Source organism: Phoenix dactylifera, chromosome 13 (assembly GCF_051530095.1).
Source record: "Phoenix dactylifera cultivar Ajwa chromosome 13, Ajwa_hap1_PhDact_Kaust_v1.1, whole genome shotgun sequence".
NCBI classification, from domain to species: Eukaryota; Viridiplantae; Streptophyta; class Magnoliopsida; order Arecales; family Arecaceae; genus Phoenix; species Phoenix dactylifera.
This window is the reverse complement of record NC_143202.1, coordinates 2424331-2439502: the sequence shown is the minus strand read 5'-3', so window position 1 is coordinate 2439502 and position 15172 is coordinate 2424331. Positions and strand designations below refer to the sequence as shown.

The 15172-nt window shown below is 40.1% G+C and overlaps 1 protein-coding gene and 1 long non-coding RNA gene across 3 annotated transcripts; one reads left to right on the top strand and one right to left on the bottom strand.

Moving 5' to 3' along the window:
- The first annotated feature begins 6686 nt into the window (after positions 1–6686).
- LOC148700183 (uncharacterized) lies at positions 6687–8894 on the top strand. 2 transcript variants are annotated; one of them, XR_015972782.1, is made up of 2 exons: positions 6687–7918; positions 8246–8894. It is a non-coding gene; the product is annotated as an uncharacterized LOC148700183 (long non-coding RNA). The 2 variants fall into 2 exon arrangements; XR_016398251.1 differs by having other exon boundaries at positions 6687–8073.
- On the bottom strand, positions 8383–14073 carry LOC103695575 (floricaula/leafy homolog 1-like). The gene is made up of 3 exons (XM_008776939.5): positions 13507–14073; positions 12385–12800; positions 8383–8769 (listed from the first exon to the last, which is right to left on the bottom strand). Exons 1-3 carry the CDS (start codon positions 14054–14056, stop codon positions 8383–8385), a joined length of 1353 nt encoding a protein of 450 aa, XP_008775161.2. The 5' UTR covers positions 14057–14073.
- Positions 14074–15172: the final 1099 nt, after the last annotated feature.

The window sequence follows — 15172 nt, the reverse complement described above, 5'->3', positions numbered from 1 at the left end:
TTCTCTTGCATCATCTTAATGTCTTCTGGATACTTGTAAAACAAATTTTGCATCTAGTGCTTGCAGCATGAAGAGTCTAAGATACCTTGATTGTTATACTGCTCCATGGTTTTGCGACGTTTCCGCCCATTGAGAATATGGCTGATCTCTTCTGTGCTGATTTAAAATTCTAAAGCCAGACCTACCACCACAAGGGCACACCAGGTGATGTCAGATTAGAGCTAATCAGCAGACCGGAGGAGCTGCAGATTTTTTTGGTTTGGGTTGTTTAATAAGTATTCTTCGTTTTCTTCTTCTTGTTTTTATTTGTTTTGATTTCAATTCATCAATCTAACACCAAATGATTTAGAAGGAACGCTTTCTTAGTTTTATGACCTTGCATTTTTCAGAATTTTTCAAATAATTCTTAAAAGTTATTTATCCCTAAATATGATTTGATTTGGAAGAAAATTTTTCATCCTTTTATTAATTTGGGTTGGATTGAAAATAAATTAAATTTTTTTATATTTTTATAATTAATTGCAGATTAAGGAAAAGGGGAAGGGTTTTTTCGATATAAAAAATAATAAATTAAATCAAGACAAAATATTTTCTGATTACGACACTGTCATTTTTATGTACAGTATGGATAAGATGTTTCATACATCTAGAATTATCAGGTTCCATGCTATAATTAACTTAACAGCCGGTGATCTAATCATGAAAACTATGCAAGCGATCGGTGCCCTCTAATCTTTTCCTATCATATTTTCATTCGTAAAAAAGTCATGAATAATTTCTATCTACGAATAATCTAAGTCTTCAATTTTGCTTCGATAGTATCAAAGTCATTGAAACAAATTCCAAGATTTTTATGGTTCCAAATTTATTTTTTTGGAGTTTGTGTTGGGTTTTAAAGGCTTGGTAACCTTTGCATAAGTTTCTCTCCCTAATGTTTTCATGTCTTTGGCAGTAGCAAAAAGAGATGCGTTTGGGTTGCATTGTGTTGCAATGGGATTCTTGTCCTAATTCTCGTGAGAGACAACCAAGGGTACTAGTTGAATACATCAGTGTAATTAACCACGATGTTAGCAACTCCCTTTTACTTCGAAGTAAAAAATTTGAGACTGGTTCGGATTAGAGGGGTCGACTTAGAATTTATCCAATACCGATTCTCTAATTTGTGAAACTAGACTCAAATCAATCATTGTTGGAACTAAATTGAACCAGCCTATATTGAGCATTTTATTCCTTGTTAATATTTTCGTTCTTTGTCTCATCTCCATATTCGAGACTTAAGGACTAGGGCGGAAAATAGATAAGATATTACTCCAATAGAAATCTTTGTATCCAATGGATCAGAATATGGATTTAGGGAATGCTTATGAATTTTGCTGGATATAGGAACCAGATCAGGATATCTGGAGAGAAAAAAATGTCGAAAAACCACCTATACTAGAAAAAACCACTTATGACATTCGGTCAAATGCTTATGAATTTTGGTTAGGATCAACTTCAAACCAATCCTATCTTGCTTTTCTAGTTTTTAAAACTAGACTCAAATCGATCAATACTGGAACTAAATTATACCAATCTCAATCAAACATTTTTCTTGTTATTATTAATTTTCCCTTCGTCTCATATCCGTTCTCAAGACCTCATGACTATACCATAAATTTGTATGTATGTATGAATGTATAATATAGCTTGGTTCACTTCAGGTTCAATCTACCTACCTGTCCTGTCTTTCTTTCTCTCTCTATATATACACACATATATAAATTGCCATAGTAGGTATGCATGATGCACATTTAAAATAATAATAATAATAATAACAAATAATATTATACAAATTTAAAATTAAAAACTAAAAAATAAAAAATAAAAGGGAAATAGATATGGAAGGTGAATTAAGTTTTTAGAGATAAAGACAGAGGAAACTAGAAAAAAAGTAGCCATATAAAATACTCTCTAAAGGACTCGTAATATTACTAAAATGTTAAAAATTGGAAACAATAGTGATATAGTTTTTTGCCACTTTTTGATTCAAAATATATTGACTTTCATATCAACTAAAGATGAGGGCAAAAGTTCAAATTTCAATATTATTCAAATAATTTATTATTATAATAAAAATTATGACAATAACATTAACAATACCAGATATCCAAACTAGTATTCACTGAATAAAAAGAATGTTTCTTTCTTGGTACAAAGATTACAATTTGAAAAATTATGCAAGCAATTTAAATGTTAATAATTTTGTTGCAGTAAGGTAACAATTATTTAAGTTCTTATTATTGATATATACAACATGATTAATATAGAAACCAATAATAAAAAAAATTGCCATTCTTCCAATTCATTGTTGTCAAATATCTTTTTTCAAGCTGGTATAAGGATTTAAACTTAAAAATAATATTTTTTTAACGAAACAAAAAAAGACCAATAACCAATGACAATTATTGTTTGGGATATAAAATAATTATCATAACAAAATTACAGTCAAACAAAAGTCATTATACGCAATCCTAATATTTCAAAATTAGGTAATAAAGGAAAAGAAAGATGTCAAGTCAAAATTAACATAATCAAGAGCTTCGTCCATGCAAGCAGTTCCAAAAAAATAAGAATACTAGATTCCCAATTTTTTCCTTCATTGGATTAATTATGATCTAAATTTTTCATATTTTAAGGGATTCATCTCCTTCCATCACTAACTTGTTCCTATACCTATCATATGACTCATGGATACATAATTCATGCATCCAAGCAGCCTCTAGAAGGATGCATTATTCACCTCAAACTTTTAAAATGGCATATCTTAAACCACGATGCTGTGTTTTCTTTTCTTTTTTGAAAGCATTCATGATACTAAATTCGCATAGAAAAACTCTATTTTCTAGCTCTTATGGAAATGTCTACATCATACGTAGCAGAGTTCTCTCTCCTGAGCTTCAAGGTTGTGAAGAGGTAACTTCACATATTCTCACTCCACTACCAAAAGAATGGAAGCATAGAAGGAGCGGCCACTATTTTTATTTTGAAGAAACAAATATTGATCTTCTTTGCAATGTACCTAACAAAGATATATAAATATTTATGATTTTTTTGATTGTAAAAACATTCAGAGTTATTGAAAGGTTTTGAAGATAGAAATGAGCCAATGCCCCTAGGAGCTTCTACTTCTCTGATTTTCTAGTTTCAAGAAAATTCATTCAACTCTTGATTAGTTATTTCTCCTCTCTCTTCACTATATTATAATTGCATTGAAAGTATTAGTTGATTATATTTTTTTGATATAAATTTAATAATGTCATGTTCCCTGGAAAAGTCCAGCTACAAAGGTTATTTGATTTATAAAGAAAAATTCATTCACAAAGGCTTTTGTCATTATAATATTGCAGACAATAACTTTGAATATATTGCACTAATGAAAAAGTAATATGATGCAAATCCACTGTATATTGGATGCAAAGAATTTATACATTATACTGGTGCACAATGACACCCATTCAGCTAGATGGACCTCCAGCAAAGTTTTAAATAACGGTGTTATAACCATTATAAAATTGTTATATTAGTTTCGACCACCCACCATTATATTATATACATAATAAGGGGTATGAAAAATAATAGCCATATTTAGCATCCACTATAATATAAATAACAGTTATTATTTTTAGTTGGACCTTTTTCTAAATAATTTGCATTTCAAATAAAATTTTTATATTAAATTTTCCTTCCAAAATGATTGTATAGTCTAAAAAATTTTATTTTTGGGAAAATTAGTTAGACACGCTCAACTTAGGGCTAGTTTTACTTAGTACTCCTTGAGTGTAAAAAGTTTCAAAGTGATCCCTAAAGTTAGTTTGATCTTTCAACATGATTTGCGATCATGTGATGGTCACATAAGACTTTTAGGACTGAAATACCTTTGTTTTAGTGGCACTTCTTAATGGTGCTATGGTCAAAGGTGGTAGGATTGAAGCTGGTGCTGCGATACTTGATCTCTGTGCAGTGCATGACTATGAGGATAGAGTTGGAGATGGAGACGATAGCGATAATGGAGAGGGCAGTGCAAGGGATGTTGCAAACGAAGTCGAAGGTGGCAATGGGTTGTTGAAGATTACAGCATGACAAAGGAGGAAGGAGAAGGAGATGATGGGGCAGAGATCAATAGGGAGGAGAAATGAGAAGGAGAGCAAGTGGGGCTCGAGACTATGTTAGATGAAGAGGAAGGATGGAAAGGAGGGATAAGGACGATGACAAGATTTAGAGAGAAGGAGGTGTTGGAAGAGGAGGAGGAGGTGGGAGTCGATGAGGCCCGTATGGGGTTTGGGGTGAGGTTAGATGGAGAGGAGAGATAAGGACATTGGAAGGTTTAGAGAGAAGAAGGATAAGGAGGAGGTGTTGGAAGAAGAGGAAGTGGTGGGAGTGGGTGGAGCTCATGTGGGGCTCGAGACTAGGTTAGATGGAGAGGGGGGATGGAGAGGAGGGATAAAGATAACGATGGAGTTTAGACAGGAAAAGAAGAAGGTGGTGGAAATGGGTTGGGCTCACGTCTAAGTTAGTTGGAAAGGAGGGAGAGAGACAAGAGATGAGGATGGCACCGGTGAATTTGGAGAAGAGGAGAAGGATGTGTTAGAAGAGAAAAAATGGTAAGAGTGGATGGGACTTGGATGGGACCAGGTTAGATAAAGAGGAGTATTGAGAATGGTGGTAGGGGCTTAGAGAGAAAATGAGGATATGTTGAAAGAGGAGGAGGTGGTAAAAGTGAGAGAAGATGAGAAGATGAGAAGAGATAATATTTTTTGATAAATAAGCCATTATAGTGAGGACAAAATTGTCCTTTATGATGATGTTTTAATAGCATAGGATGGTGGATGGGACTCGAGACCATATTGAACCACTTAACTAACTTTATAGGCTACATTGAAACTTTTTAAACTTGAGAGGTATTAAATTAAACTAACCCTAAGTTGAGGAGTGCCTAAAAAATTTTCTCAATATTTTTTATATAATAAAAAGTAAATAGTTAGATAATTGTATTAATTTTTTATTATTATTTACTATAATTATTATTTTATTTAAAAAAATAAAAATATTATTTGTTGGAAGAAATGATGCCCATTGTCATGGTTAATAATAATTTTGATAAAGTATGTTACAAAACATCCCCATCATGTTTCAAAAAGGCATTTGCATTTTCTAAAAAGAAAATTTGGGAGAACTTGGAAAGGAATTAATGTAGAGTTTATATGTGGCCATTTCTTTCCTTTGCATTTTGCCAAAGGAAGATTCGAAAGGTATTGCAAATTATATTGATGCATGGCCAAACTTAGCATCTTGCCTCATTGAATGTGACATGCAGAACAGTATTGTTTAACATTTGGTCTTTTTGAACCTAATTAATCAAGAATACATTAGTTTTTTTTCTTCAAATACTTCAATTGGAAAACAGTATTGTTGACAAAGGGGATGCATTCTATCTACCTTGCTCTTGATACGTTGAAGCATCAGATGAATTGCATATATCATGTGGCACCTGGTTGGTTTTAGTAGGCCTCCACAATCAAGAGGTTGCAGGTCAGCAAATTATAAGCAACATTGTGGAGTTTCAACTTGTTCAAGCTAGTTTTCTACAAGATGGTATTTATTCTAAGTTCATTCCAAAGCAACCATGAGACTACAAATACACTTGCCACTAGTCCTGTGTTTTGGCAATAATTTGGCAAAGTAATTTTGTGACTCCCAAAGCCTTCATGTATCCACAATTTTTTGCTTGATGAATTTGGAACTGATACAATGATACTACAGCCATGAAATTAGCTTATTATCTTCATCTACTTTGTTGCACTCTCAGACCATACCGATACTCGGTACAACTCATTATCTCATACAGTACTGTAGGATGGTAATGGTATGGTCTGGTACCAGTGAACCTTGCACCGGACTATGTGAATTGTGCTCTTAAATGCACTGGAACAATAAGAAAACAATCTATGATTGTCAGGGTGCAAAAGCTATCAAATGTGATACAAATTGATAATGATATTTCAGTGAGATTTTAAGTGTGTGCTACTTCATGTTTGTGTACATATCTGCAAGGCAGGGAAGTTAAGGCTCTACATGATTTGCCAAGATGTTCATCACATGTCCTCTTTTAACAGATGTTCTTTGCACTTTCTTATTGTTGCTGCTTTATTAGTAGGGTTATCGGAAAAGTAGCATCAGAACGATCGATAAAATGTAAACTCCGTGCGAGATCATTTATAAACAAACTAAGAGTTGTTCTGAAGTGCATTCCATCATGAAACTTGGTAGATTATGGCTGATAGAATGTCTGCAATGGCTAAGATGCCTTCTTAAAATTTGTGATTGCATCGATCTAATCTTGCAGCTTAGATGGTAAGGCAGACAAAAGCGGTCTCAATAAAATCATTAATTTTCTTATATTTATTTCATTCAATAACTATATATTTTCTGTATCTAGCCTTTTGAAGGCAAATGGTATTATACACCATCTTAAATCATGAAAACTGTATCTAATCCATGACCATTAGCCTGGTTTCGCTACCATATCTAAATCTGAGCTCGTTACTAAGTTGGAACCTAGGATGTGTAGTTCAACAGACAGCTATAATTTATTTCTCATTGGTTCGTTATTCAATGGATCAATTGTGCAAAAGTGAGAATCTTGATAGTTGACTACGACTATGATACACACAAAGTAATGGATCAATTATCATTTCTCAATTAGGAGTCATTTTGGAGCATGTATAACTTTAGGTCCAAACCCGAGATGAAAGGTCAAGGACCGTTCAAAACTCAAAAACAAAAAATTGGAAAAAAAGGGATAAATGAATGGGTTCGGGTTGTACTCTTCATGCAAAAGAGTGATTCGTTTTCTTCCATGATGTCAACCATCGGATCACATAATAGTTGCTTTGAGATCTGTGCAGATGGACGAAATAAAAAAGTTGTGGTGCTTTGAGAACTGTACAAGGCGTGCTCCAATGGTTGATGTTGCGAAAGCAAATCGATCATTCTTTTGGGTGAAAGATACAAGGCAAACCCTAAATGATCTAATTAGGGTGCAGAGTCTTGGCACAAACAGATCCAACTAATCTTATATCGTTAACAGTTAGGACCTTTGGATTCGTCAAGCAGGTAAACCCGCTGGCGGTGATCAGACCCCGTAACCTCTCCGGCTCTCCCTCGCCAGCGTCTCCAAGTTTTCATGCCCTTTAACGTCGCCTCTCCTTCTCCTCACCCGTCTCTCTTATTCGACGAAATGCCTCAGAGACTTCGGCCGTCTCCTTCCCTTCACCAAATCCATCCTCCGCGCCTCCCTCAAGAAGGGCTCCCCCCCCCGCCGCGCCCTCCTCCTCAAGGCCTCCCACTCCTCCAGTCCTCACTTACCCCGACATCGCGATGGTCTCCCACTATCAGATCGTCGGATCCGGCCTCCAATGCCATCCCTCTCTGACCGCTTCTCTCTTTAAATTACATCTCAACTACGGTCTTATAGCTGATGCCTAACTACTGCTTGACCAAATGCTCAAAAGGAACTCCGACTCGTTTTACGGGAATCCAATGATCAAAACCTTCTCTGAGAATGGAGAACCAGGAAAGGCTTATTAGGTTTTTAAGCGAATGCACGTTAAGGATTTCGTGATTTGAAGAGTGTGGTAGTGGAGACTACATCTTACTCCCAAGCATCTATTCATCTTCAAAGGGATGGGACCGTGCTGAGAGAGTACTGTGCGATGTGATGAAGAAGAATGTTTACAAGAGACAAGGGTTGATGAGTTGGGTGGAGTTGGAGAGCATGGTGCTCCAATTCAAGGCCGGAGACCGATCATGCCATGAAACAAATGGTATCCATAGTGCGTATCAGGTGTTCGATAATTTAACCGCGTGGGCGAAGCCCATGGTATGCCAACATCACAGATTTTAACAAAGTTTTATCTTTCGGCTTCTCATGCAGTTGACTTCATACCAGCAATTTGTTTTTCGAAGTTCAATTCAAGTTCACATACAACGAGCATGCTACTTACTTAGCACATCAATCATCCACCTCTAGTCTAAGTACACGTCTCTACATTTCAAGCCTTTCTTTTCTTAGTTCACTTGGAAGAAGCTCAATATAATCAAAGAACAGTTTGTCCTTTTAACTGTGATGCCAGTTCTTAAAACTAAGTGCATTACCATTTGCTGTGTTATCTCGGCATCTAATGACAGACATCACTAAATTTTTCAGGTCAGTTGCCTCCCGGTCGATTTAGAAAAGGCCGTTCTTGTCATAGCTGCAGCTGCATTGCCAAACTGGATGATACAGCAAAGAGGAGTTACATGTTACAGCCTGCAAATTAACCTCAGACAGACCCTGACTGACAACTAAAACATTGGTGGTGGCGGGGGGAGCCCATCGGATGAGGTGGCTCCCAAGACCGAGGTGGAGGCGGCGGCGGCATTGCTGCGAGCGAGGTGGCAGAGCTGTCGGAGCTTTGTGGGGACATACCAGATGGAGAGGCGGGGGTGTGCATTGAAGACAGCGTCGATGTCCCAGCCATGCCTTGCAGAGATGGCCACCAGGGGCTTGTAGCATGCTTGCCGCCAAGCACCAACATTCTCCCCTCTCTCCTTGTAGGCCCTCCTCAGTGCATTTGATGCCTCTTCATCAAGGCAGTGAAGAGCATAGCAGTGAACGTAGTGCCTCATCTTTGGCTTGTTGATGTAGCTTGCCCCAACCTTCTTGGCATATCGAAACACTTGATTCGTAACCTGCACCCATGGCAACAAATTAACTATGATCACCAATGTCTTATGACTTCTGTAATTTGGTAAAGAAAACATAAGCCTTGTCTAAATTGGTGCAGATCTTCCAATTAATTTGAGTACTTCCAATATCAGTGGTTGTTTTCTCTGAATAATGTTGTGCTGGTTTTCCGTTGGTCTTCCTGATAAGAAGTTATGAGTTTTGGACTTTGAGCTCTTATGTTTTGCTTCATGAAATAATGTCTCAGTTATATTGTATGTAGAGAGCGAAACATGCTTTCAAAAGATTGTTATAATTCAGAAAATGAGATTAGTAGGCGGAGAGCTATGCAACATCAGTGATGCTAAGTATACTTGGTGAAATCAGAACAGAGCAACCATAACATCAAAGAACATCATAAAATGGCCATAATTGTCATAATTGGATAAAATGCTCCTATCGAAATAATTTTTCAAAAAAGAAAATATACATTGGGAAATAGTTTGTTTTCCCCAAATATTGTGACATTGTAATAATTTTTGGCACGGAACTCATGACCATTATCTTGTATGGTTGAGATGCAATCATTTTAGACCACCATGCAATCAAACAAAGGCCTTTGGATAGGAAGATCTATCATACGATCTTTCACCTCTTAATCATCTAGTCATTAAAATAAGGCTTTTGGATTGAAAAATAATGCTGAAAATCCAATAAAATTTCAGAAAGAGATCAAACATTTGAAATTCAGAAACAACATAACGGGTTCAAACTATTGATTTGATGCTACTATATATTCATTCATGTAAAACTAATCAAGAGGACTAGAGAAAAGTAAAGAACAGCATGAGACCATCTTGTCTATTAATGAGTTAGCATCACTAGCATACGTAGCCTATTAATGTTAATAAGTCATAAATAATTCTCAACTAATATTGATACCCCTTGGAACCGACCACAGCCGATATAGAGGACTTACCGATCAGAACATTTCATGAGGCCTCCAATCCTCCAACCAAGGCCCACCACATGACAAGTCTAGGAGCACGCGAGAAGCCTTTTGGACGATCGTGAATAGTTTCCCAAACCCCACATGCAAGATGCACGGGGCGTAATATACGAGTGAAACAACTGCGTGTGATCTCCGGGACGTGCCGCAACCTGCCGAAAACAACCAGTCCAAGCCCAAATTCTCCAATGACAGGTGCCAGCCGTCACCTATACAATTCAATCCTAGGGAGGTCCTTCAGATAAGTACTTTCGAGCTCCGACAAACCATCATGTTGTTGCTCTCTCAATCTCTACTATTTTCTCAGTGTCATTCTGACTTAGATATTGAAGGATTTTCAAGAGAACGACTCCCTAATAAGAGAACTTCTTTATCTTTATTTTTTCATGCCAAATTTAACATCGAACCAAAATTCTAAGTACAACCCCACTCTTCTAGCACAGTTTCGAGTGCATCCTTGATTTGCGTGGCCTCAACAATTTACTGGCGGGCCTGATGAGGGGCAAAATGGATCGTCCAGCCCACAATAAAAGGGCCATCCAATTTTGGCCTAATAGATGACAACGCCGACCAGACGTGTCCTCGGTCCGCCCCAGAATCAGCCCGACCTCGGACTCCGCCGAAAGCTCCTTCAACTTCGGATATTCGCCGACTCGCCCGACCAAATTCGTGGCGCCTCCTGTATTCGCCGACTCATCTGACCAAGTTCGGAGCACCTCCTATATTCGCCGATTCGCCCGACCAAGTTCGGGGCGCCTCCTGTATTCGCCGACTCGTCCCGACCGAGCTCAGGGCGCCCTCTCTAGCAAAACGCCCCGACCCTTGAGCTCGGGACGCTCCACCAAGCACACCTCGGAACCCGGGATGCTAGGCTGGCCTTAGCACCCGTCTAGCTGATCTTGCCAAATGCCTGATGCGACCTCTTGACGAGTTCGGCCTCGCCAACGACCGTACTTATGTGTATGCCTACACCCTCTTACGTGACCGTACATTGCGACGCCACCACGCCATGCTTCGCTTACCGGCCCACGACAGCCAAGGACAGCATAATGCTACTCCGGCCATACCCTGTTGCGGCTGTCAACGCCATACCGTTTCTAAGAACGGATTCCACCGCGCGCCACTCCCACTCATGATGGGAACCGGCCATATCCTGCTACAGTTGTCAATGCCTTACCGTTCCCAAGAACGGACTCCACCGCGCGCCACAAGCGAGCTCTGGCTACGCGCCGCTCCCACTCATGATGAGAACGGGCCATACCTCCGCTACTAAGCACTCCTACCAGGACTATAAAGAACCCCAACAAGTAACGTTTAAGAAATTTTTGGCTGGACCAACTAGACCTCACTCTAACTTGATCGTCGGAGGGCCTTCACCGAAAATACTGGTGAGGCTTTGTGCAGGTACATCGCCGACCGTGAAAGGTGGCTTTCATCCTCTTCCTCCACACTCCGGCGGCTCCTCCGGTATGGTCACCTTCGGACCAGATTTGTACCATAATAGGGCCTTCCGGCTATCTCTCTTCTTCAGAGTTACCGGACTTTCGGCAGCAACAAATATGGTGGTTAGAAAATATATAAACAAGAAAAAAAGAAATAAATATTTTTTTGGGAACAAGGCTCAGAATTTTCTGATCTTGCCACCGTGCCCTTTTTGTAGGTCAGCCGGATGGGCCGGGACCGGACACAGTTAATACCCGTTACGACCCCACAGTTGACATGTCACGTCCCTTAATTGTTTGAACCCCTAAATTTCCCCTCCACCGCCATCACTCGAAGTATCACGGCAGTTTTACCCAAAAGAAAATATATATATCACAACAGTTCACCAGACCTGTTTGCTGACGTGGCAGTCAAGGATAGTAGATGCACTGATGAGTCAAATTTTTCCCAACTTGCAAACCAACCACACTGTGACACATCATCTAGTGTCATCAGACATAAAAGATGCAGAGGACCGTAGCAGAACAGTGCCCAAGATACTGACGTTAATTACGCCGAAATCCGCACTCCTTCTCCCGAGAACCAGGTCGCTGTTCTCAAGGCCATAAATGAGGACCGTTATAACGATTACAGTGATCTCCGTTATCTTCCCCTGCCTACCGTGGTGAAGTTACCATGCATACAGGATTTGACCCCCAGCATCCTACAGTGCGTTTGGCTAGAAAGAATTGAAATCTAAAACAGAAAATTTCTATGCCAAATATTTTACCTTTATTTCGATTTTAAAAATAGAATGAGCCAATCTTCACTCTTTTTGGATATTTAAATTTTATTTTAATTTTAATTACAAATTAAATTCATTAGAAAATATAATTATTTTGATTTCAATTTGAGTTTTGAAGGAAACAACCATATTCAGCATAGTACTCCGGAAGGATTCTATGGAGCGGGTAGAATATTTCTTTTCTACAACTTTGTTAGATTATTACTCTCGATTCCATTGGCTCGACGCATATTAGAACAAATGAGCGTATTTTTTTTTTTAAAAAAAAAACAACAACACATCTTCACTATAAAAGTTCGGCACGTCGCATTTGAAGCAATCTAATGCCCAAAAGGCTCTCTCTATCTCTAACTCGAGGGCTTGGGTTTGGGCCACGGTGGAAGAAGAAATAGTAGTAGTACGTACCTTGGTGGGACACTTGTCGCCACGCTCTTTGGCGAGGGACTGGACCTGGAGGAGGAAGTGGCGGCACTGCTCGTAGAGGTGGAAGAGGTAGTCCAGGCCGTTCTTCTTCGCCCGCGCCACCTCGCCGGGCTCCGTCACGATGAAGGGGTGCTCCCTCTGCCGCTCCACCACGCTCCTCTCCGACCCCTCCTCCGACCCCCCAGTTCCCCACCCATCCTCCTCCTCCTCCTCCTCCTCCTCCTCCGCCTCCGCCTCCGGTGATGATCTCTTCTTCTTCTTGTTCTTCTTCCTGCTCTTCTTCTTGGCTTTGGATTTCTTGGTGCTCCGCCGCTGCTTGGCCCTGCCGTCGTCGTTGTTCGCCTCCCCGCCGCTCGCCGCCGCCTCCCTCTCCTGCTGCACCGGCTCCTCCGACAGTCCTGTCCCACTTCATCCATCATCATAGTAGCTAAAATAAGGGAGAATTAATGTATACTACGTTAATTGCTGCTGCAGAACCAAGGCCAAGAATGCTATGCATAAAAGGAGGAAAAGATTAATTTGCCTCTGAAAGAGTGTTTCCATTGGACTCTCAAATTATAAAACTCCATGGATTATTCAAGTTTCTTTCAAAATTATAAGGAACGAATTTTAATAAAAGGTCACTAATTTACCGTTTCTTTTATTTTTTTTAGATTTTTCTTCCATTGATCTCGAAATAATAATAAAAGCAATTCATTCTTAAAGCTTAAGATAATAATAACAACAACAACAACAATAATAATAATACTGTCGGAAAATGATGAAATCTTGATTGCAGTATCAAAACTAACAAACCCAACCTATGACAGGAGATGTAGACATGTTCTCCAGTCAGCGGACATCCATGGACCACTTGGGCTTCTGTGTTCAGTTGAATTTAAAAGGGAGTTTTTTTAAAAAAAAAGAAAAAAGAAAAAAGAGAAAACAACGGCACAATTTCGCAAGAATAACAGGGAGATTTCGTAGAATGAATGCATTAGAATGCTCTCTTCAATTGAACAAAAAGAGGAGGAGAACCAGAAGTCGAATGCCCCACCTTCGGCGCAACCTAGCAAATAGAAGACTGAATTTCTAGCATGCGCTGGATGGGGATGGGGGCCTCACCTTCTTGGGAGAGGGCGTCGAGGGCGTGGTTGAGGCCGCCGAGGTTGTGGTGGAGGTGGCCGGGGGAGTTGAGAAGAAGCATCCTCCGGCGAGCATCTTCATCAACGCCGGCGGCGGGTTGATGATGGTGCTCGTGGCGAAGGAAGAGCATGGCCTGGTGGTGGTCGAGGAGGCGGCGACGCTCGGCGCGGAGGGCGGCCTTGATGCCGTACCGCTCGCCGAGGAGGAGGTCCCAACGGAAGAGGTGGGCGAGGGCGGAGAGCACCTCCTCCACCTCCCCCTCCGTCATCCCAACCAGCGTGCTCGCCGTGAACCCCAGCTCCCCCAGCCGCGCCACCGTCGCGTACCGCACCCCGTACCCGGAGAACACCTCCCCCAGCTCCCGCGGCTGACCCTCTTCTCCTCCGCGCCTTTCCTGCCTTGGCTGCGGTTCCTCCCCTTCCTCCGCCGCGGCCGCCGCCGCCGGTGTGGGTACCATCGAACGGCACGGCGGAGGCGCCGGCGGATCCCACTTGAAGATGTTCGCCGAGAAGGCGTCCCCAGGATCCATTGATCGATCTGGCTGGATTTCTCTTTCTTCCGGGCTTGTCGACTCAAGATGCCACTTCCCCTTGGCTGCTGTTCGCTCGCTTTTAAGCGGGAGGAGGCTGGTTTCCTTCGTAAAGTGAAATTACTAAACTATCCCTTGCTGAGACCTTACTCTATGATCAAGTGATTGAACCCTTATTGGCTTGCCTTGGAAAGCGGAAATTACCACACCCTCCCTTGTTGTCCTTATTTCTGTGTTTTTTTTTTATTTTTTTTCATGAATATACTTCTAAATATTAAATTTTGCATAAATACTCTCCTAAAATTGATATTTGCATATATATCCTTATAAAACACTTGTTTTTGCTAGTCTACTTTTTGTTTATCCTTATTTTTACATGTATATACCCACGCCATCTAACGCTGTTAAAAAATTAACATTTCAAAGTAAAATGACTAAAATACCCTTAGTAGGTAGACATGAAAAAAATATTTATAAGATGATTGTGATGGGACCAAAAAGTAATTTCAAAATTTTATTTTATTTATAATTAAAAATAAATATGATTTTTATTAATGGTGCTAGAAGAACCGTTATATTAGGAGCATTTGTGCAAAAACAGTATTTTATGAGGGCACAAAAGTAAATATAAATTTTAAAAAGATATTCATGCAAATTTAAATTTTTAAAAGAGTATTTGTGCAAAAGAACCTTTTTTTTTGCTACATCCCTTACTTTGTCTTTAGATGATCCCTATAAAAGTAGCTATTTGTATAAATTTGAATCATTGCATGATGTCCAATATTGTGTCTAAAGGCCACGCTCTCACTACTACCTTGTTTAGTTCACATTCTCTCTATACACACGGATCGGGGGCAAAATGGATCATCCAGCCCACAGCTAAAAGGCCGCCCAGCTCCAGCCCAATAAACGCCAACGTCAACCGGTTGAATCCTCACTTCGGCCCGGAGTCAGCTCGACTTCGAACTCCGCTAAAAGCTCCACCAACTTCAGATATTCGCCAACTCCCCCGACCAAGTTCGGGATGTCTCCACTATTCGCCGACCCGCCCCGACCAAGCTCGAGGAGCCTACTTCAGTAGTACACCCTGACTCTCGAGCTCGGGGCGCTCCACTG

Coding starts and splice junctions, on each gene's coding strand:
- LOC103695575 (XM_008776939.5), bottom strand. CDS start 14,056: ATGGATCCTGGGGACGCCTTCTCGGCGAACATCTTCAAGTGGGATCCG. Junction 12,801..13,506: donor CGACGCCCTCTCCCAAGAAG/GTGAGGCCCCCA, acceptor GAAGTGGGACAG/GACTGTCGGAGGAGCCGGTG. Junction 8,770..12,384: donor GCGACAAGTGTCCCACCAAG/GTACGTACTACT, acceptor CCATGGGTGCAG/GTTACGAATCAAGTGTTTCG.